Consider the following 27,623-nt stretch of genomic DNA (forward strand, 5'->3'; position numbering starts at 1 on the left):
ATCCCTTCAAGTTGTGTAGACCTTCTGCAGCAGAATCATTTGTCGACTCAGCAGTACAATTTGTGATTTTTACTCAACGCCATCTTGTTGTGGAGATTTGAATGTGCACAGTTTGGATTGGGACATTGTCCAACGCCGTTACGAGTGACTCGCCTCTGAATTTGCCGACCAAAAGACACAAAAAAGTTTTCAAAGCCCAGTCCATCATGGCTGCTCGATCTGCAGCACACATTTTTCAGTGAGTGAACAGAATTTTTTTTTATTTGCAGTGAGCTAGAAAGAGCAGCAGAAGGGTGTGATAGTGTCAAGTTGTTCAGACGAGGAGTACATTGCACAGGGAAACTGAAGCCACAGAATCAAATCTCTTCTTCGTTCTGTTCTCCTTGTCATCCCTATTGCCCTGTCTTTCTATTGCAACTGGAGGTAAATTGAACAGATGCTGAACAGAATGTAATACAGGGTTACTTCAATAAAGAAGTAACTGTAGACTGTAGTTCACAGGGCCATTACAGAACTTTAAAAAAAAAAATTAAATACCACTTTTCTGAGTTAAAACATACACAAGGTGTTCTAAAAGTAGAGGCCATGACTCCGTTTACCAATGTCTAAATATGTGGCACTCAGAGTACGCCAAATATACCCCAAAACAATGATTCAAAACCCAACACAAGCCATCCAGAACTACAAAACACTACAGTACAAACTAAAACTACAAAACCACCACCAGAAGCCACAAAAAGCCGACATGTTGAAATAAATAACTACTATCAATCTATGACATTAAATTGTAGACAGGCATACCTGTAAGTAGTATTCTTGTTTAACCTAGACACAGACTATATGGTCTCTCATGCTTTTCACTGTTCTTTTTCTTTTTCATTTCTGGATCCTTATGATTCTACATCAGTACCTAACTGGGCACACAGCAAGAGAAGAGTCAATAAAAGAAAAATGAAAAAAGATCTTTCAAGTAAACAGCCCTGTTGTTGTACTGCTGTTTCTACCGTGGACAAAATGTGGATGCACTGCTGCTTACACCCATCATTACACTCCTCCACGCCACGCAAAAAGGCCTGAAAATAAAAAGGGGCTGCCGACCAAAACATCACACAGTATATATAGACAGAGGAGACAATTCATTCATTAAAATTAAAATAAATGAATTAATGAAATTTGCAAAACTTGATATTCAGACTATTAAGGCCGTTCCGACCAATGGTGTCGTCACAGAAGCGTAGCTCTCACCCTCTGGCTCCGCCCTCAAGTAAACAATCTTAGCTTCGCCAGCCGCTTTGCCGTAGTTTGCACTGTTAGCTGTGAGCCACCAGCTCAGCTGTCGCCACGTTGAGGCATTAGAAATGCTCCCAATCTTGTATAAAGCACCTTAAGTTTTATAAATAATTAATAATTAATAATAACCCTGTTGGGTGTCCCAAATACAGCTTGTACATTGATGCAGTCCTTTATTATGCAGCAGCGTACAAGCCAACATATACGCTATAAATCCTTGAATTATCCAGTCCTTAGAATGACTTTAAGCTTCCTAGGCACACAAGCCCCCCATCAATACGACCTTGAATCAACTCACGACTAAGCTTTGTTTTCACATTTTAAAAATATGAAAATGTATATGCATTTATATGCAAGGCTACTGTCTCCACCTCAGAATCCCATAATGCACTACACAGCTCTCTGCAGTGTACTACTAGAGGCTGTTCCCACATCCAGCATCATGACGACCAAGAAAAATCTCGGTAAGATGGATATTGATTGCCTGGGTTATAACAAAACCCTCCTGAACAGCTTGCTTTTACCTTACATCAGCTGTGTATAAACTGACATGATCACATATAAGGCTAGTGAGCTGAGAAGAAATAAAAAAACAGCTTTTTGGTGGAGTCCCCCGAGAAATTAAATAAACTGTGCTGAAGCTGAGCATCCTAAGTCCCTCAAGACTTCAACCCCCACTGCTACACACAGGAAGGTACAGTATACAAAAAGTTGTAGAAAAAGTTGATGTAACCTCAATTACAAGGAGTGACGCAAGGCTGGGTCATATGAGGTTGAATGCCAAACGTCCGTCTTCGCCTGAGATTAAGGAGGCATTGCAATAAGCGCTTTGATATGTGTTTTCAAAGCAACATGAAACGACTAACAAAGCTCCGCCGGGGCAAGAACAAGAGAAACTCGTGCAGTATTTATGGGTTTGACAAATTGGTTTAAACAACACCAAAATGAGAAATAATCGCCTCTGTATATTTTGCATCAAAACCATTCTTAATGGCAGCGATGCTTTTTGAGAGACAGAGAGAGAAAGGTCTCGCTCCATGGACCTAATAGATCAAATTTTATTACATTTTCTCCAGATTCCGTTTACATTTTCCCCCAAATCATTTTTTTCCGTATCGTATTATGTCTGACTCCTTTGCTTTTTCAGTATCATTCCTCTCCTGAGAAATAAAAAAAAATTGTGGACCACTGTGTCATCATGGTTGCTTAGCGACGGGATCATGAGGGAATCACTTCCGCCAAAGTAAAGAAGTTAGCTGCTTAAAGCTGCTACAAACTGAAAACATTTAATGTTGACTTCTATGGAGGATTGGATTGAGCAATTCTCATCCCCAGAAGAAGAAAAAAAAATCAACCTACTAGACGACATGTGGAGCTACATAAAAAACGTTGGGCGGAACATTCACGGAAACAGGAACATTACACATTACATTACAGTCATTTAGCAGACGCTTTTATCCAAAGCGACTTACAGGAAGGGCGGAACTATCATTGTAACGCTGCCCTGTGATTAAAAGATAAACTAGCTGCTAGTGTACGTTCCATATCGTTCTATAACAATAACTGTTTTATTGTGAACACTGTCATTTAATTATGAAGAATATATATTTGAATTGGAATGTGCCTACATCTTTCCAGTCACCATACCACACTAACTCAGTCAGCTTAACTTTCAGCACACATGTCCTCTTATAAAATACGATACAATGATACAATTGTGCATTTTTGAAGAGTGCCGGTGGCCACGACATTTCTTTCGGTGTTGGAATGTGGATGGCTTGAAGGAGAGGGTTGAATCTCTAGCTCTTCTATTAATCACTTAATAGCGGTTTAACAATCACTTCACAAATTAATAATTCTGTCCTCTCTAATGAATTGACCTTTGTTGTGTAATGAAGGGTCACTGCTTCCATTGAAGCCTAATAATCCCTGAATTATATTTCATTAACACCAGGAACCAGGTTATAGCAACATAAGTACAGGTTGTTTTTATGTCCCTGCTTCAGTGGGACATGGTTTTAAGAATCTTTTTGTCCTTTGAGTTTTTACTTTAATATCTGAACTTATGATCTCACAATGAAAACAGTTGTGCATAATTTCTCGAATGCTTGACATGAACCAACCAACTTAATCAAGCTTCCTTAAAGGCTGTTTTTAAAATGAATTTTTAATCTGCGTTAACACAAAACAAACATTCTCTCCCTTTCTTCTCACGTCTTCTCAATTGGTGTGTCCGTTCCCTTGCCTCCGGAATGAAATATTTTTGTGGGTACGTTGGCTACGTGGCTGCCTTGTTTTCGTAAGACTCTAATAAATTGCACACTGTTTTGAGAATTAGCCTTGGAGAAAGTATTGGTGTTTTTCACTTCACAGAGAAGTGATGGAGTTTGGCAAAAAAAAAAGTAAACAGTTACACCATTGTGTTCCTTAAGAGGGAGAAAGAGAGGGGGGGGACACACGTAGAATATTCACCGAAGGAGCCCACCTAATGACCCTCACATGTCTGCCTCTCTCACTCTGAACCACAGAGCCCTCAGCCTTGATTGTATTAGATTTAAAGTAAAAATCATGGGACCTCAATAAATCGCCTTCTTTCTCTTTTCCTCCGTGGGCTTGTAAACCATGTTGCAGAATCATATACACATCCACATTAACCTGTTAATGGGTATACACCTACAAAAGTAGCATAGTTTGATTTAGATACAAACAGATATGATGGATTATCACTGGTGTTACTTTTGATCAGTATATTGTAAATAGAAAAGCCTTTAATTTTGTCGGTTAGTATAAAGGCAATATTAGTTACCAATAATATGTGATATTGAATATAATAAAAAACAATGAAGAGTGTAAACAATATTCATCATACTGGGCTTAAGATGTGGGGCAGGTAGTGGAGCGACTACACTACAGTAACAGAGCAATATGATTTAACAACTAAAAGTCCAACAGGAAGTTCAATCCAGGCACCGTCAAATCTGAGGGCAACTTGGAAGGAAATATTTTTAAAAATGTAATTATACCGGCTAAATCCTTAAAAGAGCCACCGTGTTTAATCCAATGTAGGTCTTGTCCGGGTATTTATGTCAAACATGTAAGAACTTTCCGTCCGCATTGGTCTTAAATTGTGGAGTGCCTGGATTGCCCTCATGTTTACCCTCACGTTGTCCTCGTTTTCCAAGAGCTCCCTGCCACGTTTTCATCTACAGTAGAGCACACAGACCAACTAGTAATCTCTCTCCCTCCTAAGGCCTCGATCACACGAGATGTGTTGCAACAGGCGCGGCTGCTTAAAAAAAAACAACCATGGCAAAGCGCGTCGGGGGAAAACAGCTGATGAGCCTGTGGAGTGGGGTGGGTGGGGGGTTTCACAACTAAGACATCAGATGTAATTACCAGAAATAAAATGGATTAAAGCAGACGTCAGGCTCTTGCTGTTGCTCTTCTGGTTGATGAGGAAGACGGGGAAAAATGATATAGGTCATCGTTATTATAAACCACTAATATCAACCTTTTGTCTGCATTGTCATTGTCTGTTCTACCACAGCTGCACGGTGGTGTAGTGGTTAGCACTGTCGCCTCACAGCAAGAGGGGCCCGGGTTCAATTCCAAGGCTGGACAACCTTCTGTGTGGAGTTTGCATGTTCTCTCCGTGTCAGCGTGGGTTCTCTCCGGGTTCTCCGGCTTCCTCCCACAGTACAAAGACATGCAGCTAAGGTTCATTGAAGACTCTAAATTGCCCGTAGGTGTGAATGTGAGTGTGAGTGGTTGTCTGTCTCTATATGTCAGCCCTGTGATAGGCTGGCGACCTGTCCAGGGTGTACCCTGCCTTCGCCCATTGACAGCTGGGATCGGCTCCAGCACCCCTGCGACCCTTAACTGGATAAGCAGGTTACGGAAAATGGATGGATGGATGGATGTTCTACCACATCTACCGGCATTAAAACAGGAGGGCAGGGTTAAAGTAGTAAAGCCCGCCTCTTAATTGATTTGATTGGCTGACATTGACGAGCAAAACAGAGGAAGGCATGCCAGGCGCGGGGTAGCATAGAAAAACAATGGTTTTGTGTGTGGTGAGGTTCTAGTAATGCGTCTAGTTGTGATGGGGGCTTAACAAAACAGTGCTATAGAACAAAATTTGTTTTTTGACAAAAACAAGGTCCACTCCAGAGCTTTGGAATCAATCCCAAGATATTGTTCAGCAGAGTTGCCCATCAACATGAAAATGTTCACATTTCCAGTTTTGCTTAGCTCTTTACTTTAAGGATTTATAATTGAGATTGAAAGTGTGTTCAAAACACATATCCAATCTCACCTTAAGGTCAACTCAGAAGCTTTGGTTTCAACCCATATTTCACTGAATATTGATTCTATATTTATCATGTTTCCTGTAATACATTTACACATTTAAAGGGGCACTCGGATGATATATCTGTAAAGTTCAGCCAAGACAAAACGGTTCAATAAGGGGGAGCTTTCTAAAGTCTGCAATACCCTGCTGTAATTCCCTGACATTGCATTATGGGAAGTGTGAAGTCTGGAGTTTTATGGCCTGATCATGGATGTATTACAAGAAGTGGATTCTGGGCTCAAAATTGTTTTTTTTCAGTGAACTAAATCTTTTTTTTTTGCCATAAATGTGTTTATCTTCCAGCTTTTCTCCAAGGTTGTGCTCCCCTCTTCACATGCTCATTAGTGTTTCTCCTTGTGACTCGACCTGCCCATTCCTGCTCAGCCTGTTGGCTTTAAATTGACATGAAAATAAAAATGGCTTTTCTAGGCTCCCCTAGAGTTTTTTACGAATATAAATGTTCCATGGACTTGCGGGTTGGAGGTGTCCTGTCAACAGATTTGTCAACAGATTTACAGACTTTTTTAATGGAGGTCTGTAATGGTGAAAATTATTTATTTGTGCCGGTGGGGATTTTATTGTATTGCGGATCCCCGAGTAGCCACGTTGACAAACTGGCAGCAAGACTGAGATGGTGTAGTATCCAGCTTTCTGAATGCATCCATGTGTCCGACTCATACAAGTTACTAAAAGTCCTGATATCACGGCCTCCGCTGCTTCGAGTTTGGCCCCAAAAAATCCCCCAAAAATCTGTTTCTCACATGCGACCACCCCTCTCTTGCAGCTAAAATTAAGAAAATATGATCTGTATATGACTGATATATGATAATGGTATAATAATTCAATGTAACTGAAAGACTGAATGAAATGTGTGTACCTGGTAATATAACATACTGCTTTATGGATCCTTTTGAGCCTTATATACTGCATGAGGACACTAAAGCAGTGATATGCCTCCCGATGATTTGAACCCACATCATCCGTCACGGCACTCGCTGCATCACCCTTCAGCTCGTATATCTTTCTACGCTATCCAGTGGCCTTATGCTTCATCTGCGCTGCTCATTTTGACGTGATCTCGTAGCCCTCAGCCCCTCATCATTTCACTCACAGCTTGAGCCGCTTCACCTTTTCAGAGTAGTTCCTATTTCGCGAAGATAAATCCAGCTCGTACATGGTGCCACTAAAGCCTTGAGCGTGTCAGTGTGTCTGCTGCTGTCTGTTACTGGTCTGATTTAAAGTTGCTGTCAACTTTTTTGTTGTACGCCATCACCATAACTCCTGTGACCTTTAATAAAAATAGGGATAATTAAACAGCACTCTGTCTCCCATTATTCATCTGTTGGTCAGACAAACACACACAAGCACGGCCCTGCTCCCCAGTTGAACTCAGTTTCTCCTACTGTCTGTTCATTACATTTTTCATCATAGTTTTATAATTTAATTCTGTCACACCTTACTTGAACCCCTAGAATCTGCGGATCTCTGTGTGTGTGTCTGTAAATGACAGTGTGTGTGTGTGCTCTCTGCCTTCATGCGTACAGAGATCATAGGGGCAGCAGAGATGTGCTGACAGCTGAAACCACTTTAATAATCCCAGTGAAGCATTTTTTTCTGTTATTGAATTATAGACATCAGTAGACAGAAGATTCCGCCTGAATTGAACCCAGATGGTGGCAGACGGTGAAAAAGCTGTTTACTTTTCTACATCTGAAATGATTATTTTATTAATTGATTTGTCATTTAAGCAAAAAGAACAGATCTTAACTGGTTCCAGCTTCTTCAACGCCTTCTACAATTTAAACGGAATATTGTCGGGTTTTAGACTGTAACACGAAACAAGACATTTTAGGATGTTACTTTCTATACTGCAAACAATTAGTTTATCAATCAAACGTTAATTATAGATAAATGTTATTTGCAGCCCTGTCATTTTCATCAGCCGTTTAAGCTGAAGAAAATGAATCTGCTGTATAATCAAGTAATCGTGTAACTCTAAACTTCAGCAAAATTCTCAAATTTCACTGTAAATGATTATATGTATAATAATTGACCCTTTCTTTATACAGGGAGAGTTGGGTGAGTTTAACCTGCTCTTTTACAGGAACATCAGTTCAGCAAAAGTTTCAGTTTAGAAAAATAGAAACCGGATAATGGGAACATAGTCAATAAATGAAACAGACATTTTATTGGCCAAATGATTTATTGATAAATGTAATAGTAATTGGTAACAGAAAATAGTGTTATTTGCAGCCCTTTTCTCAGCTGCTTTTTAAACGTGCCTTAGCTTAAAGCTTTCTTAGCCGCTCTCAAACTGAAACACAACCAATTACTTACATCTGTGATAAGTTTTTGAAAGAGCTCAAGCTTGTCCCTTTTCTTTAATCCAGCCATGCTGCTTATCCTTCTGCACTGCAACACACCAGACTTTCAGGAAAAACAACTCCATTCTGTTAAAGATTATTTTAATGCATCCACTCAGGGTGAATGTTTCCCCCAGATATCCTAGCTGCATGTCTCTCTTCAGTCTGTGGCTTCAAAACGTCACAGTCAGCGTTTCTGACTGAATAAGATTCAGTGAGTTTCTCTCCGTAAATTATTTTCAGCCGCTGAAGAATTTCGCTCGCCGTTCTATGACGGCACACTCGTGCTCTACATGCCTTCACTTGGATCAGTGTATTCTGCGCCTCCTTTGCAGAACAGGTGGCGTACAGCTCGTCTTTGTTGCCGCAGGAGGAGGGCAGCTCTGGTTCAAAGATGAAGTAAATGTTTGTTGAGAAAGTCAAGAGAGTTTAATACGATGATAAGTGGATGTTACGGGGTGGCTGGTGTTGATCACACAGGCTTACATTGTTTTCTCAATGATTCAGCCTTCTGAGAGGTCTGATGGGTGATTTTGCATCTATACAAAGAAGTGCATGAACATTTATTATGAAAATTCAGATTTTTTGGATTATTTTGGATATTAGGGAGTGTATATATATGTATATATGTATGTATGTATATATGTATATATGTATGTATATATATATGTGTATATATATGTATGTATATATGTATATATGTATGTATATATGTATGTGTGTATATATATGTATATATATATGTATGTATATATGTATGTATGTATGTATATATGTATGTATATATATATATATATATGTATATATATATATATATAGTGTGTTGGGTGCTCAGTGTCCTTTTCTTGAAGATACACATCAACAAGGGCATACATCTGTCGCTCATCCCAAACCGGGTTCTCGATTCCGCTCTGTAAACTTTTTTGATTGCTGTGTAGCATTTTATTCTGAAGTCATGAGTAATGTGTGACCTGTGCTTAGGGCTGGACAATATGGCCAAAATTTGCTATCCAGATATCGGTAATTTGGTATCTTTACAACAACATATATCAAGATATAGCATGTTTTCTGGTAGTTCGATTAATAAACAGTATGAGAAAAGCACAGGGTAAAGCGTACTTTTGTGAATTATGTGATTGACGATAATAAAGTACTGCTTATCTTCTCATTTGATTAAGAACATGAAGAAAATGATCAGAATTTGAAATGGAATTACAGAGAAAAAAAGAAATGACCATTTCCAGTTAAATCCTGACAATGTTTACATGCATGCACACAAACACAGAGTAATCTGATTATATCAATAGTTTGATTTAACTGAGGATTTGATCAGATGTTCTCGGAATTTTGAGTAACTATGTGATTATTATCAATTTAGACGGCGTATTTGTGTTTCGAAATCTGTCCATCTTTGGTGCAGGTTTATATTTTTAACTGTTAGTGAAGTGGCTGTTACATTTCTCACCTTGAGCTGTAGTTTGACACATTTCTTTGCCATATTTGCTGCTGTGTTAGCTGATTAACAGCTTCTTGTCACACACACTGTGATGCTTGCCACGGTAAAATAGGAAAGTGTCCTGCAGGACAAGAAAAGACACTATTTTTTTTTTAATTGCCCATTTTCTGCATTGAATTCATCAAATAGATTTCATATCATATCAGTGCAAATAGGACAACATATTCAGCGATACCATCTGTGAGATGATAATATTAGTTACTAAAATGGTCCAGACCTCCAGAAACCCCTAACTACCTGTTTTCCAGTCCACACTGCTCTAACACACCTGAACCAGCTGATGCTCAAGCCCTAATGCAACAGTAACGGCTGGTAAGTGGCATCAGGTGTGCTCAGCCCAGGTGGCAACATCCGGTTCTGCCGATTGACCCAATGCTGAAATGTCTATAAACATGCATTCTCTCTACTGACCAGCAGGGGGCGTGTCTTCCGGTTACAAGAAGAAGTGTTTGGAAGTTTATGAGAAAATGACGCTACTTTCACTGTGATTGACAGGTCGCTGCCGCTATTGGAGCCGTATAGGGAGTCGCTACGTCATTCCTCGGCATTCCTAATATGGTAACTTCGGTTTATCAGTTGTAAAAGAAACATGATGACATAGCCGTAACCTAAGATGGCGACGGCGAAATCGCTGACTCAAGGCTTCAAAATGTTATTTACTACAATTGTTGTGTTATTGATTTATTTTCCCTCTGCTCAGGGCCAATAAACTTATGACGAATACAGCGGTGTGTACGGTAGATGGCAGGGAAAACCCTTAAATTCTTCCCAAGTATTGCATAAAAGCTGCCAACACTTATGAATATTTTTGGTTCATGACTCAATTACCAAATAGGAAAGTTGCAGAAGACATCAGGTTGCATCATGTTGTTTTGAAAGGCTTTTTCTGCTCATTTTTCTCCACATTCTTGAATGTGTTCATGTGGCCTACAGCTTCCATATTTGTTTTGAGAGAAGCACGGCTGCAGGTGTCTCGCCTCTCACCTTTCCCCTGAATCTGCTGAGCCCTGGCAGGGCGGCTCAGGTGTCTCGAATCCCACAGAGCTTAATAAAACATCATGGCTGACGGCGAGGGATGAAAAACCTGTCTTAAGGCGGGAGAAAGGGAGTAATATGGAGGTGTGAAGGGTGAGAGATGACGGGTGTCTGAGGTGTAATTAGCACCCTCTCTGTGAATCCAGTGCGAGGTAGAAGCCTTTTTTCGTCTACCAGTATCAGATAGAAACGGCTCAGTGATCAGCGTAATTATCATCAGATCTTATGAGTCAAAAACACAACGAGAAGTGTAATTACCATCAGATCCTGTTAGTGGAAAACAATCTGATATCTCTTTTTCCCGAGCCTGCCTCCCATCTCTCCCCCCTCCTGTTTCCCCTCAGTCATAATCGTGTACAGCTTTTGTGCAAGCTTTAATGTTGTTTTTATGAAAGAAACATCAAAAGTCACAGCAATTCTCTTTTTTTGTTGTTATGTCACACAAACGTTTGATCTTTCCATCATTCTGTCTGGGCCTTGTCTTTTTGTGACTTGATGAGCGGGGTCACCCAAAGGGGACAAAAACATCAAATCCAACCACGTCTGTCATATTTCAACAATAAAACATGTCTTAAAAAAAACAACAATAGTAAATGTACAAATCTGAAAATCAGCCTTTAATAGGATTTGGTCTCAACCGTCATACGAGGAAAAGCACAGGTGTTACTTCTAACTTTAGAGATGTCTGTTGTGTCCCACTAAGCTGTGACAGTGGGACAGTGAGGCATCACACATACAATACCAGGACCCTGAAACTGAAGAAGCTAAATAGAATACGCACATTAATAGTGCCTGAGCAGGAAAATTCCATGACAACCAGGTTCTATATGCTGGCATTTTGACTCTTATGTGAATACGTGAATGTTAAACATTAATTAATCATGCCGCTCGCTCTGTTCTGACCCCCTGTAAGCTTTTGCATGATCACCCCCTGAACTCATGAACTGTTAGGGTTAAACAGTATACAGCTGTATTAAAACTTTCCAGATTACCATACAGTGTATATTAGCCATGTATACGCTATTGAAAGTGTGTGTGTGTGTGTGTGCGTGTGCGTGTGTGTTTTAAAGGTACAGACGAGCAGTCTGTACTGTCTTGCACGTAGAGTCTATGTTAATTGTTAATTATAGGATGTTATTTTTAATTTATTAGTTTATTTAACAAGCTATCATTCTGCTAATATGTAAACTAACATTGTTTCAGTTATACAACATGTCCTCTTCTCAATCCTTTAATGATCATTGTAACTGGTGGCAATAATAATAAGCATATGAGTCATCATAATCATCATCATAATCATAACCATAACAATAATGTAATATGGTGAAGACTTGATATTTTCTGAGGTGGTTATGATACCATGAAAATCTCATACGGTTGCTACCCTAAAACCGTTTCTGTCGTCATGCATTGTCTGCCTTTGGGTCTTTTTTTCTCGTTGCCTCGCACACAACAGCCTGACAACTGACAACTGTAAGATAAAGATAGAATCTAAATCCTACAGATAGCAGTGTGAAAGTGAACCACATCGCCCTGAATTGGGACAGAACACCGCTGTTCCTGTAAAGCTGGGTTGGACCTGATTTACTTTTACATTAGGAAAAAAAGGGACAACTATCTTAACAGACAGCTACATATACATCAAGTATAAGATTCCACTTGGCAAGAATTTTAATACATTATTTCAATTAGTTCATACTTTATGATTCTCACAAATCATCGTTTGGTAACTTGAGGTTGGCACGGATTACCATGGTTACATGTCTCCAGCCAGCTCAGAGTCTGTCAGGAAGCGACGCGGTAATAGCACGTCAGTTAACAATTCAGTGCGTCCGAAAAAGATGCTGTTTATTCACGCAAAAAATATGATGAACGATGGCACACATATTTTGTGCACAGTATGCAATTTCAGACGCAGCAACGGACTCACTTAGCTCTGACAGAAGCATTTCTGTTATCTCGCCCCTTAGTAACCAAGAGCAACTTGTTTTCTGCCACTAAACAATCATTAAGCAGCTATCACGTATTAACATTATTTAGTTAAAAAATGAAACTTCTGCCTTTTGTGGGTTTTTTCCCTGCAAGCCCGGGACCGTACTCTAATTATGAGGTTAAAGAAGCATCAGTTTGTAACTCGCTGTATCCACTCATGCTTAAGTGGATTAAGTGTTTTTTGTTTTGCGAACAACTCCAACTAAGTAAAAGGTCTTCTACCTTGCTGATGGGTTCACAACGATTTGAGTGGTCACATTCTCCTACTTAACAGTTTTTTCATGTCATCTTTTCATTTCCACTTTATGGTTTTGAAACAGGACCTTCAGTCTTTGGATCAACAAACTCGTGAAAAATAAGATGTGCCAGATTTATAAGGCAGATCGGACTCATTGATGGCAGATTCAGATTAAAGGGCTTGTATTGGGATATTTGCCAAAAAATACTGTGGGATGTGCCTAGAAAAGGTGTCGATTAAAGGTGTAGATTCGTCCTGACAAATCTAGCAAGAGGGTCGGGGAGATGTCAGCCAAGCACAGTCTGCACACTGCCACTGTCCCCAGAGGAGGATTAATCAGGCATATTAAGCATAAACACCTTCAATACAAGTAATTACTGTATGAATTAGGATCCAGATGACAGCTGAGATTAACCTGCTGTATCATCCTGAAAAATTTAGCTTTTGTTTTTCATTTTACTGCAACAGAATGAGTAACAAATCCAAATACCATCTTTGCACACCTGTAAACAAATAAGTGCAGGAACACATGATGTAACAAGTAAAGGTCACAATATAAACTATAGTACATTGTCATTTCTCGGCTGTATCAACTGAAGAGCTTAATTTTGGTGCAGCAAAACGAATGCCTTTGTCAAGAAAAATGTACCATGAATGCTGACACTGTGCAGGAGCTGGTTTTCATTAAAACATAGGGGATTATGTGGTTTTGTAAAATGGATTTGTGTGTTAATAGTGTTGTACTATAAGTCTGTTTTAAACCATGTCGTGCTGAAATTATAGATATAAATAAATAACATGAATAGCTAGTAGATCGTCAAATGAATCATAGTTCTGTACGAGCGTGAAACCCTTTTAATTTCAGTGTTTACTGTCAGAGTGTTGCATTTTCTACAAGCACTGTACCGCAGACTTTAAATCAAAAGCAGTGTGAACCTAAATAGCAGAAGAGAGCACAGGTAAAGAATTCCTTTTGTTCTGGGAAATCAATGATACTGTGTGGCTCCATGACGCACACAGCCACTGAGTCACAGATTGATTTTTTTACGTGTGTGTGTCTATGTGCAATGAAACAGACATTTGAGGCATCCGGTTGCATAGGTGTGTGTGTGTGTGGTGTGTGTGTGTTAACCATATCAACCCTCTTTCCGAATCCCCTGGTTAACCTGCAGACTGATGAATATAATCCGTTACCATGGTTGTCCCTGTGGCGTTATCTATCTGTCCGCCGAGCACAATCCTCATTAGACTCATAAGCATGTCAAAGACGTGTTCTAAAAACGGCGCAGCGCTTTTGATTTTTGATTTTATAGTATTTCTTTCATATTTTTATTGTTTATTTTATTTTGTAGTTTTGTTTCTTGATTTTTGCAATACTTGCTTTTATTTCATTTCTCATGTTTATGCATCAATATAAAAAAGCTAATTCCTTGTCTGTGAAAACCTAGAGATCACTTGTGTAATTGTCGTCACCACCTGACTGTCGATGTTTCTCCACCACAGTATGTAACTAAGGGAACGCTCCACCGCTCAGTCGACCTGTGGTGACATACAGGATTTAAATTAGGACTTAAGTTGAGGACTATGTCAAACAGTCCTGTTATAAAGAAACCCTTTTCCTTGCTGTCTAGGGCTGCGAAAAATTAAGGTTTTTACTCATTTTCTGGTAATTGGTCATTTCCATGACCATTTGACTCACATTGATGTGAATCTTTTTTACGGCAATACCTCTCTGTGTCTCCTTTCCACCATTAGTCTGTACTGTATTAGGGACTTTTGCTGCAGATGCGGACATCTTAGCCATACTGTTTTTTGTTTTTTTTGTCCCTGTCCTGTATGCAAACACTCAGAGATGGAGAGCATAATTTAGTTTGTCCATAATAATCCATAATTGGTGTTTGATAGTACCTATTTGATAGCGTTTAAAGATACGGAAACTTATAATTGTCAGTTTGTGATGAAATGTAGGGCTTTAGTCAGCCAAAGAAAATCTTGACAGCGAAAAGATAAAAAAATCTTCATGTTACGCTAGATTGACTAAATCGGCTACAGTGAATTCTACCTGGTAGCCTAAATGAATAGTGAATTAAACTAAAAAAGCCATTTGTAGCATATTACATTAGTTTGAACCTCATTATATAATACTTAAATGACATCAACAGTCTCAAATCCGACCAGTGCGCACCTGCCCATCTTGATATAATTGCAGGAAATGGAGCAAGCTGTTGTAGTGCCTGCAGTTTTATTAGAATAAAATAAGTAGACTATTTGTTAAAGCAAGCATATTGAAATATTTCAATTCTGATATGCTCACAGTCAAGAAAGGATGCACGGGTCAGGGCTTTATAATATCTGCGGCACCCGACCTGTTATGAGAGCTAGTCCGCACTGCTCAACCTGCAAAAACATGCATTAGAGGCCGATTCCATGTTGCGTCTAAAAATGTTGAATGTTAAAAATTGGAAAAAGCCAGCGCTTCTGTCGCACCTCCTGTTACTAAAAAAAACACTACCTGCGTGCCGTGATGATGCTGCAGTTGCAGTAATTTAGCTGTAAGTGACATTGACTAAACTATTTGGCTGACCTTACAAACAGATGTTTTGACCTCCGAGGAGGAAAAGGGTGAACCAAGTAAAATATTCCTTGGCTTGGATGGTAAAGCTCCTGGTAGTCCTCCACTATAGTGATCAACTTCTCCGTTCATTAACCGTAGTTATTTGCGTAAGAAAAAAAATGATACCTGCCAGCTCCGATTGGTTGTACCTCGTCACATGATATGCGTTCCGCGCTGCAGTGTTCCAAAATTTGAACTATTTCTATCTCTGGGGCGCAGTCACCAAAATTGGAGCTTGAAAACCCGTGCCCACCGTCGCTCTTGCTTTTGAACGCGCCTTCTGAGCCTCTACATTGACAACAATGGATTTGATGTCGTAATAAAAAAAGCAACATGTGAACGGCCCCGAGATGCCGTTTTTTTCAAAATGTCCAAATAATGATTACTGATATTTCCTGGGTGTTGTTGTCTTTTATCAACAGGTCTTTAGGCTAATTAGGTTGTTGCTGCTCAGAAAGGTGATGTGCAGCTACGATTCCCCTCTTGACCCTAAATCAAATACACACACAGTGAAATAAAGACCTTGGTTTGTCATTCATTGAATTTTCTGTATGTGATGTATAAAAACTATACATTTTTTTCATCAATGGCAGCGCTGCTCTTCATTTTTTTTCTTCAGTTCAGGTTATTAAATGTCATCCGGCACAAAACACACAGTATATGGCTGCGGCTTTCCTCTATTCACTTTACACGGTGTTCCATGTTTACACATGGCCTCAGTGACTTCAGCCGCATGGCTACAGTTGTTGTGTGTGACCTTGAGGTCTCTCCAATATAAACAGCCACCATCCTGCTATCTGAACTTGCATGAGAAAAATCTTTTTTGTGTGTGTGGCATATATATACCTCTATATACGTTGACAAATATATTCAAATAGACCCTAGAGGTATTTAAAGCCCCCTCTAATCACTGAGCCGTTTTGGGAAGAGACAGCCCCCATCGCTTCGACTGCTGCTCTAAAATTAATTCCTATCTAATCTGACCTGGCAGCTCATAATGGCTTCTGATTTTTAATCTGTTCTCATCATGGGCCCACTTAGTTCTTTGGCTATCATATTAGCAAACTACAGCATATTCATTTAAGACTGTAATTGATCAATTAACGTGGACGGAGGATGAAATATAACGCATGGCTCCAATTTGTGATATCTGTCATGTTTTTACGCGTCAGTGTGTGAATTATGTTGTTCGGTGTTGACAGATGAGACTGTGTGAGTAAAATGGGACTCTTTGTTCTTAGCGCCTTGGCATACTGCTGTCTCTAGCCGTTTCTCGTATTCCCTCTGGAGTTGCTTATATAACCCTATTAGAGCCATGGCTGGATCTCCGGCTGTTTAATTTACAGTTTAACAACCTACCTGTTTTGCTGCCTGGTCTCCTCCGTCACCCTCTGCACCTGCGATGCATCACAGCAGCCCTGGGACCCTCTCATCAATGCCTTTGTTCTCACCAGACACGGTAATGAATGTTGGAACTTGAGCCAGTTGAAATGGAGCATCTCCCAATGGGGACGGCTTAAGTTTTAATTAGCAAAGTTAATGGGGCAGAGTGGGATTAACCGAGTAGATGACACAGATGCAAAAGAGAAGTCTCCCATGTTACTATAAAGCAAGGAATCTCTGTGTGTACGTATGTTTGTCCTTTCCTCGCATATCTTTGAGAACCGTCCCTCTGATTTTTCTTCACACTTGCCGGTTGTGTATCTGGGGACCCAAAGACATTCACTGTCGAAGTTAGTGCAATTTGCACACCTCATTTTTGGTTTGGCATTATGGCAGAGATATATCGCAATTTTTTTTCAGGCAGGATCACAATACATTATCTTTTTTAATTTTAAAACTAAATTGTAAAAAACTAACCAAACTTGTTTCCCTATTCAAAAAAAATCAGCCTTACTAGGTAACAAAACAGAACACTAAATGATGTTCTGACATTCAACACTTCAACACGAAGTTGATTTCAATTTGTATCAGTTATTTTTTCAGGTATTTATCAGCTACTGTTCGAAATCCTTAGAAACCACTCTACATAAACACTATTATATGCATAAAACCAATATCATAATAATCATTAAGCTAAGCTCGGTGTGAGAAGCACATCCCTCTTACACATCAAATATGCTTTGGTATCAGTATCACTTTAAGGGTACTGGTATTGGTACTGGCATCTTACTTTTTTACAGGATACCCAGCCCTATAGTAGGCACTGAACTTAATGAGACTCCTGAAATCTGATTTGTGTAACCAGAGAAAGATTTAGTAGAAGAGAGTTTGTGTCATAGGATGAGAGCAGTCTCCATCTAGTTTCTTTTGTAGTAGAAACAAAGCCTCGGAAAAAAAACTAAAGGGAGGCTCTCTGGGGATGCTGGCTTTTATGCTGCCGTAGCTTTCTCTAGCGGGCGCTGCCTCTTGATCTGTATTTAATCCACCTTAATCTCAGATGATTACTCATTTGAGCTCAGACACACCGAACGCTATCAATTAGGTAACCTATTTAAGCTTGATCAAATTACATTGTGACCTACGATGCCAGCTCTCATTACTGTGTTTCCGAGCGGGTAAGGGACACGGCATCGGTTACATAAGAGCTGTTTTTCAGCTGATGGCTATGTACCCTGCTTTTAATGATTTATAACCCACTGGTGAGTGTTTGCCCTGCTCCACCTGTACGTTGCTGAGCAGAGACTGCCTCGAGTCTCATAATCTCTAATCTCTTAATGGCATTTCTGTCCTTGTTTCATTCCTTCCTGCATACATAAGAGAGCACAAAACTTTTAACGGAAAGTTTGCCACAAGTCCAATAAGAGGAATCAATGAGGAAACCGGCAGCAAGAAGCAACTTTCCCTTAACTGAACAAAATGAAGGGAAGGGAAAATAATTTGAGAGGATTGAGGACGGTGGAGGGAAAGAAGTGCTGGTTAGATGGGTGAAATTGTAGCTGTGGGCACAGTGTGATAGATCGGTGAGGGCTACCAGCTCTCTCCTGTCAAAGGACCAGAGGACTAAATAAATTTCCTGTCACACAGAGATTTTGTGTGCGCAAGTGGATATGTTTATTTTCTAAAGTTGGAGAGAAAGAGGCCCTTTTCTGCAAAGCGCTGCCCCCTGAAACGTCACAAATTGGTCTTGTATTGTTAAGCTCCTAAAAAAAAACCGCCGGCCCACTCGCATCCACATGTGCTCACAAACAACCCGTATTACTCAACACAATGTTTGAATGCACTGATTTAACATGACACGGTATAATATATTCGTTTCCTCCAATCTTTTCTGTGCCAGGACGCTGAGTAGAAGTCTGCAGGGGGCTCACCATGGTGCAAGAGAAGAATGACAGCAAAGACAAAGACATGATCCTTCCACCAATCCAACAAAATAGACCTGCTGTAAGAACACTGCCCGCATGACTCTCTCCCACTGTCATCTCCCACTTCACCCCATGTGCACCAATCTCAATCTCTTTGTTCTTCACAATCACCAGAGGAACATGCACGGCCACATGTGCTTCGCTCCATTTGAGGTTTTTCCAAATCGCAGGATGTGATTTATCAGTGAATCATACTCATCCAGCAGAGAGTTAAGAGATTTTTTTAAAGGAGTACGTCAACATTTTGGGAAATGTTATTATTTGCCGTTAAAGGAGAAGGTCGATGCCATTCTGGTGTCTGTGTTTATATTAAATATGGAGCTTAAGCCTTCAAGCGATCATCATAAAAACAGGTTCAAAATGCTATCAGCACCTCAAAACCTCAAAAATGAACACAGTTTAGCAACTCATAATCTTATAACTCTGCATACTCTAATAATGTAAATATATTGGACGCTGATAATGTAACAATCAGGCGGTTACCTCCAGTTGAAGAGTGACGCCAATGCAGAAGTGTCTTAAACTTGTATTCTCTCTAATGGCCATCAGGGGGCAAGTACTCTGGTTGTAAAAAGAAGTCTGATTGTATAGCAGTCTGAGAAAATGACTCTACTTCTTACTTGATTTATTCCCTCAGTAAACATTGTAAACATGAGTTTATGGTCTCAATCTCTAGTTTCAAGTCTTCTCAATACAGCATGATGTTTATTTAGTAAATGATGGTCTCCTTTAGAGTCAAATAGACCGTAAAGCAGGGTATGCTTTAGGGCATGGCTGTCTAATGATTGATTTGTGGCTACCAGAGCCGTACTGTTGTCTTTACGTCACTCCTCCTAAGTCCAATATGGTTGCAAAAACCAAGATGGTGACGGCCTAAATGCCAAACTCAAGGCAGCAAATTCGCAGTCCACAAACCAATCAGTGGCATCACGTCCACTTCTTGAATACCGTCTATGGTAATAATCAGCACATAATGTAGGGAAACCATGAGGGATAGACCAAACTGACAAAGTCCAGTTGCTTTAAATTAAGAACTCCACTCGTGTCAAATTACAAGGATCACTATGCTTTCAGAAGAAAAATGGTACACTCTGAGCTGAATATATTTAAAAAAAATAAAAATTAGTATGTTATGTAATAATCACATTACACACCAAGTTTTAATAATGTAACGCCGTCATGGTTTCCTTACATTATCTCCTGATTATTACATTACAAGCTTTTAATACATTTAAATTATAACTTAGTTATTGCAATATGTGTTGCTATGAACGTTTTATCTTGTTTGTTTGATCTGTACACAAATAGAAAAACATTATGTGGTTTTACCCGGAGTTGGATGCTGTAATCAGCAGTTTGGAATGATGACTTCCCAGAGTCAGTCTTGATCTAATTCTGGTAAAGAAACTGAATAAACTTATTTCCCAAAATACCAATCTTTTCCTTTAACACATATGCTGGAATGGGTTTTAGCCTGATAATACTTTAACATTGCCTACACACATCGTATCATTCACTGTCCCTTCTTCAAGTCAAGTGATTTGTATCACAATATCATACCCTCAAACCATCTGACCCTCAAGGCCATTTTTTTTTCTTTGAACCTTCTCACTAGTATGGTAATTTTAAATATTGAAAGTTCCATTCAAAGCTTTGTTATTACATTAATGTTTTGTCTTTTAAATCGACCTCCTTGACGAGGCACTGCTTCATTCAGCTGCTCTGTTTTCTGGAATCCATCATCATCAGTCAACCAGGAGAAAGTGTTATTGATTTTAGGAGATTCATTAGCTCATTTCATCTAAACAGGGTAATCAGTCTGAATCCTAACTAACAGCTCATTTAAGGCACAGTAACAGCCCACACGCACACACCGCATGATAATTAATGGGTAGCGTTGCACAACACAAATATCTGTACAACTGACCAGCAGTGTTCATGCTACAGGACACCTGAAGTCTGCTTAGTATACAGTACACAGTCTGGCCAGGGCTTCAGTACATGAGCTGGTTATACCTTACGTGCACTGATTGCCTGAGACCGGGACTCATATGGGCCCCGTATTAATATTTACAGCACTGCAAGTTGCACGCTCCCTTGGATTCAGAGTTATTCCAATCACAGCCACACGGAAATCATAACAAACTCCTAATGAAATCAAGAGCAAAGAATTGAAGCATTTGAACGGGCTAATTATTTCACCAGTGCTGTTAAATTTCTGAAGAGCTGTTGAAATCAAATACATCATTTCTGTTTGTCAGCTTGGCAGACGGTACGTGCGTGCACACAAGAGACCAGTTGACCGGGAGATATCAGGTCACATAGGTAGAGAACAGAGAACATGTTTACCTGCACTGTAATGACCTGCTGCATTTGTTCACAGATTCACATTAGGTTATTTATCAGTTTTCACCCCTGACCTTATAAGCAACGCTTATTTTTTGATCTGCTGGGAGAAATAAACGGGCAGTAAAAAGAAATTCAGAAAAGAGACTAAAGCTTGTTAACCGCATGTAATCCTTTGCTATCCTTTGTTTGTGTTGTTCATTTTCGTATTTTAATCTTTCCCTCACAGTTGTCATGGGAAATGAAGATCAAGAAAAAGCTGAAGACGGTGCCTCCCTGTCTGGGCAAGTTCAGACCGACTGTTGGCCAGTGCTGCCACCAGTGCACTCCGGACAGTCTGGTGAGTGTGTGCAGCGTAGAGGCCGGAGCAGGCTACAAAGAGAAAGGAGAGAAGGGGAAAGGTTGACTATCAGACTATACCAGCCAACATATTCAATTGACTGCCTTAAGTATGCTGACCATACATGAAGCTAGCGAGTTTAGCACATCAAAGGATTCTTTGGGAACCTAATGTCTACCAGAGAGGCAGTTGATAACAAAAAAATATTATTACACTCCTTATAAGACATATGTCTTTTCAGATGACAATGGGACAAGCTAGAAAGCTGTCAGTAAGCTAATGTAAGCTATGTGTTTAGAAAGCTACTTTAGTTAGCTAAGCTCTTGCAAATGAGATACTGCACAGCTTTCTGATATATCCACAGGTTTATTTTTGGACAAAATGCTTCACGTCCTATTGTCTGTATCCCGCCTCTTTTCGATTTGGCAGCTTATATCAACTTAAATCTGAATTCTTTATCCTGTACTGCAGCTTTTTTACATTTTTCTGTTTGTAAGCAGACTGAACACAAAGAAGGGACGCAGTACAAAGGCATTGGAGAGGGATGAATTGTTTTCTCCTCAATTGGGGGCAGGACTTAATTGTGCTTTGTCTTTTTAGATGCCCCCATTCAGATGGCATCAGTCTGCTACATGTGCCTTTTTTTTATACAATGAATTGGATCTGGGTTGATCTTGACACCCATCTGTCTGTGTGTGCTCTTCTATTGCGGCGTAGCGCAACACGCTGGGACAAACCTCTTCCCTTGGCTTTCACAACCTGCTGAGTGTCAACGAGACACACACCAGGTATTGTTTACATCTACAGCATACAGGCAAACAAGAATCCAAAATGCTGCGGTCACAACGCACTCACCAACGCACATTTTCGGCCTCTGTCTGTTTTGTTTCGCAGGTATCGAGGCTGGCTGGTGCGGAGGGTGTGCTGCACGCTGTTTGTGAGTGGGCTCAAGGTTTACGCGAGCCCTGTTAGCAACAGACTGGAGAGAGTCTGTCAGAGCACCAGGTACCTGAGGGGAGAGAGGAGGAGGAGGAGGAGGAGGAGGATGAGATGAGGAGTAGAGATACCTGAAGAGAGTAAATAAATGATAGGGAAACATACAGAAAATGAAACGGGGCCCTGCAGTTCTGGAGAGAAGGAGAGGAGATAAGAGACACAAACAAAGATACAGAAAATGAACGCCATCTTGGAGTCAGTGCGAATTAACACTTTCCACATCTCTGACAACTCTTGTCGAGTTGGTATCTGTTGTTTTCTCTCCTTGGGTGTAATTGAGTTTAACCTTTATGTAACCTGACCTCTTTACTCAGGGATGTTGTTGTTCTTGTCTCAATGGAAAGCAAGCGTTTGTCTGCCTGTAACACAGAAGGGGCTTTGTAATGTGTTAGCCCCGCTGTCCTGTGACCATGTGTTTCAGGGTGAAGGAGGCGCTCACAGCAGAGCTCCAAGCGCCCGAGGGGGGAGACAGTCAAGGGCAGCTCAGCCACCTCTCTCCACTCCTCGCCCTCATTAACACCTGCATCTCCCCTGGCCTCTTGCGGTGCGTCTGTGTGTTTGTTTACACTTGTGTGGGCCAACGGGCAAAGGGCGAGCTTCAAAGATTGCTGTTTATTGTTTCTTTCTTGATTTAAAAAAAAAAAAAAAAAAAAGAAGTATGTATTGATTTAAAGCTGATGTAAGCAACCTTTTCAATTAGAAGTAACAAGAAATAAAACAGGATATATTCTTCTATCATCGGTGTGATTGAAAATAGAGTTGGGAGGTTCAGTTCCGAAACTTTATTGTCCCAGAGGAAGGAATTTATTTAGCACAAAAGCAGAATCAGAAGAATTAACACACTAATGCTGTGTTCACACTAATGCTATGTTCACACTAATGCTATGTTCACACTTGGAGCGACAAAAGCAAAAAAACGGAAGAGCGTGGCCAGTTACATTGTTGCCAAGTCGCCAATAAAGAGTGGCTCAAGGGCTCGTTGATGTAGTCTTTAAATAGCACTGGGGTCTGGCTTCTAGCACTATTTTAGACAAACGGTACAGCGTGAAACAAAAACATGCGACACTTCCCAGCTCATCTTTGATTTGTTGCTCATGGCAGCGATTACGCAGCGTCACGCGTTGGTCGACAGTTGGCTTCCATTTAAAATGACTAGTAGACTGTTGCTGTTTCGCTAATAGCGTAAGACATAAAGACACTCCATGAGTCAAACGAGACAGGACTTAAACAACTCTGTTAGATAAACAAAGTTTAGGCTTGCCTCTGTTACAGCTCACTACAGGCGCACCTCGTTGAGTGCTTTTTTTTTTAATATTCCTCAATCATCCTTAAAATAGAAACAGTAGAGTCTTTTGGATGACATAAGGAGACTAAAAGTTTAAATTATTGAAACTTCAGTCATGCAAAATACGTTATGCCGACTCGACGGCATGACGTTTTTGGGTTGTACCATTCTTGTGAACGCAATATTTCAGCAATACCTTAAATGAATTTCCTCAAATGTGGAAATTGGACTTTAGGATGAACTGATTAGTATTTTATGGTCAAAGGTCCCTGTGACCTCACCAAACATTTTTCACCAAAACTCAAGAATGAATTAGCTAATTATAAAAAATGTCTAATATATATGTCTAATAGGATAAAATGATGACGCAATGACATTTTGTACTGACGTGGATTTTAATTGCAACATGACCGGTTGGATTTCGATAAAACCATGAGGCGGTAATTCTAGTTTCCCATAAATGATGTTCTACTACCTACAGTAAACGATCAGGCTGGTCATACTCTGTTTTTTTCTCAATGTCAACAAATTCCATGAAAAGACCAAAACACACACTGAACAGATAAATTGAAGTATTTTTTGTGTAGACAGACTAAGCGTGGTACAGCTTAATCCTCTGTTTCACAGACCTTGATTGTTGTCCAAAAGCAAATTAAAACTCAGCAGTGAGCCACATTGTTGCACCAGCTGATTATTTTTTCAGTATAATGAACATTTGCTCATACACCATCCTGCTGCCATGAATACTCACTGTTAGAGTGATGTGTGTTTAAAAACTACAACGCAGAGCTCTTTCAGAGAAGTTTATATTCCAGATTTGTTTCTCCTCAGTGAGAACAAATGGACTTTGCACTGAGAGCGACAGACAGGCTGGAGAAGTTTGAATGTTTTGAGAGAGGGAGAGACTTTTTGTTTTCGCAGGATTTGTTGACAATAACATAAGTACAGAATACTGCCAGCCTTATCCCCTAAAAGTACCGTATCCAAGGGCATCAACAGCCGTTGCTGTTGAGAAGAAGACTGTCAGAGTGTGAGTCATAGCTCTAGTGAATTCAGAAACAACTCATCATGCGATAAAACAAAATGTAACATTGTCCGTGCAGAAAATGAACAGGACATTTAGATCTGGGACCCTGGATGCCCCAAAATGACTCCTTCATTTTGGCTACCATACAACAGAACAGTGAGGAAAAAAAACAACAATGAGAATAGAAGGAAAAGAAACACTTATTAAACCTGATGCCACCTGGAAGAGACAAACTCAGAAATTGTTCACATACTTCACTGCTAGACATGTAGGATGTTTGCAAGTACCCACTGGTGCATGACTGTCCAGAAGTCCTTCAGCATGCTCTTCAACATGACTGACTGTTGCTGAGGCATACGCTTGTCCACGGGCAGCGGAGGACATACAACACAAAATGATCCATGAAAAAGATGTGTGTCGTACTTTAAATTGAAATGGGATGCTACGACTGTCAGGTCTTAAGAGACTGCTCCCGTTGCGACAAAAAGTATTAGTTTTTCTGCAAATATGTAGAGAAATGTTTTGGTAACTTGTGCCTTTGAATTAACTTTTCAGGCTGTGTTCCGCTCATAGGAATCTCTCTTCAAAATCTGCCTTGTACTGTCTTCCTTCCCCCTCCCCCTCATTTACAGCCTCTGCCTCCGTCTCTATCTACAGCTGTCAGCCTCACACACACGCCTATCGCTTTCCTTTTTGCGTCTTCCCTATGTCATCAGTTTCTTTCTCCACCTCATCCCTCTTCTCCCCACGTTGTCACACCACCATCTATCTTGTTTACATGTTGTCACACTCAACTCCATCCTCACTTCATTTGCACAAGCCCCTTTTGGCTATTTCTTAGCCTCGCCTTTACCCGTCTCTTATTCCCTTGTGGACATTGTCCCCCTGCGCTCATTATCTCCTGTCATTGATTTTTTTCTTTATCTTTTTTTTCTATACATGTCTCCTCCCACCATCCCTCTCCTGGCTAGATTCCTGAGCTGGGTGATGCTGAAGATGTTTTCCTCCGTGTTTGGCAGTATTCAAGTTAACCTCAACCATCTGCCGGCTTTGCACAGAGCCTCACAAGAGGTGCAAGTATCTGCAAACACGCACATACATATGCAGACGGAATTGCCTAACCTCTTTTAATCACAGATTAAATGTGCTACCATGAGCTGCTACCCCCCAAAGGGTGTCAACTCATCATGCAAAACATGAAAAACATAATTTGTATCTAGACATTTACACTAGCATGATGTTTTGGCTCCACACATCCACACTCACGATGTGCTCAGCCATCTAATGAGATGGTAAACAGCTACAGTCCCTGTGTGTACACATCCCCTACAAAACATTTCAAGGTAAAGACAAATATAATGATATTTTTCAGAGAAGTAAATGTACAACTACTTTGGAAAGTCTGTAAGTCTGCTAAGACTTTCTATTTTCTCTCTCTTGCCTTGTTATACTTAATTATTGTCAGTTTTTTACAGAAGACTACACAACTCTAATTACATGGATGACTAAATAAATGCAAGTAAATTACTCTGAGTCAGGCCACTGTTGCAGAGGTTCAAGATGGGCATGAATGAATCCAGTAAACTATGGCTTTAGTTTAGATCTCACTGAAATGGAGTTGATAACGTAAATGAAGGCAAATCCACCAGGACATTATATTCAGGGTTCTTACGTCCTGTTGATAGTGTCCCATCTTTTTTGGATTATTTTTAGTTCGTCCGAATGTATTTTTGAAACCTGTAAACAATAGGATATTGTAAAAAGTGGTTTAGTTCTGGATTCATCCAGTTTCTCTATTTAACGTCAAATATATGATTTGATTGCCTATATTTTCATCTTGTAATGAATTAGTATAACGAGGCACTGTTGCATGTGACAGTCTCTCAATTACTTGCATGTCTTTATCTAACTAACAGTTTTTTTTACTGTTATTTACATATTGATAGATTTTTAACAAATCATACAATAACTGCTAAATCAGTGAGTCCTTTGAGATTTTTGGGATTGGTTTGCCAGATAGATAAAAATGAAAAATAAAAAAAGTAATTCATTTGAATCAATTCTTATCATCGCTTTAAAATAAGTAATATTCTTAATACATATTTCAGTTTTATTGCGGACCTTATTACGTTCTTTTATTGAAGGGACACAATCATATCCACTAAAGTACAATCATGTTTTATATGCCTGCATTCACTTCACTCGATATAATTGAGTTCGCGATAGTAGCTTCTCCTTTTATTTCCCACATTTCTATTTTTGGAAAAAATTGGTACTCAAAAGATAAAGGGCCACATACTGTATAAAAGAATAGAGCTGTTGGTGACCTTGAACAAAACACTCACAGTATGCTGCCAACCTCTACAGTACATACAGTCACTTAAACATACTCCCCACGTACAACCTTAATCTCTGCCTGGATCCTTCTTAACTATTACAGGGCCAAAATAATAAGATTTTTTTGTATCTCTGCTGTTTTTAAATCATCAGTGTATTTTCTTCCATTCTCCTGATACCATCTGAAGCCCGGGGAGCTTGATTATAATATTGATTGAATATGCAGCCCCAGAAACACTCTCCTAACCCATGCGCCCCCCGCCGCATAGTCCACCATTGTTTGCAATTATGAATGGCAATGTGAAGAATCTTGTTTTTCCAAATCTGCATCTCTTCTGTAATGCAGGGATCTCTGCTGGTTTATGTGCATGTGCGTCAGAGCATTGTGGACTGCGCTCTCATCCCTCTGGTGCTCTTCTGTCACAACCTGAGAGTCCCATACACTGTTAGTCCCCTCCACATTAACAGCTCCTTCATAAGGTACACACACACACACACACACACACACACACACACACACACACACAC

The 27,623-nt window shown here is 39.9% G+C and overlaps 1 protein-coding gene across 5 annotated transcripts in view; it reads left to right on the plus strand.

Moving 5' to 3' along the window:
* Window positions 1–27,623, plus strand: part of gpat2 (glycerol-3-phosphate acyltransferase 2, mitochondrial) — a 111,404-nt gene that overhangs the window by 64,565 nt on the left and 19,216 nt on the right. For all 5 annotated transcript variants that reach the window (XM_054610376.1, XM_054610374.1, XM_054610372.1 and 2 more), the window contains 7 exons: window positions 18,680–18,783; window positions 21,340–21,450; window positions 22,168–22,238; window positions 22,345–22,455; window positions 22,868–22,990; window positions 25,730–25,829; window positions 27,442–27,575. In XM_054610376.1, the coding sequence (XP_054466351.1) occupies window positions 18,712–18,783; window positions 21,340–21,450; window positions 22,168–22,238; window positions 22,345–22,455; window positions 22,868–22,990; window positions 25,730–25,829; window positions 27,442–27,575 (722 nt within the window). In that variant the 5' untranslated portion in view covers window positions 18,680–18,711. The remainder of the gene's footprint in view (window positions 1–18,679; window positions 18,784–21,339; window positions 21,451–22,167; window positions 22,239–22,344; window positions 22,456–22,867; window positions 22,991–25,729; window positions 25,830–27,441; window positions 27,576–27,623) is intronic.

Source organism: Anoplopoma fimbria, chromosome 13 (genome assembly GCF_027596085.1).
Source record: "Anoplopoma fimbria isolate UVic2021 breed Golden Eagle Sablefish chromosome 13, Afim_UVic_2022, whole genome shotgun sequence".
NCBI classification, from domain to species: domain Eukaryota; kingdom Metazoa; phylum Chordata; class Actinopteri; order Perciformes; family Anoplopomatidae; genus Anoplopoma; species Anoplopoma fimbria.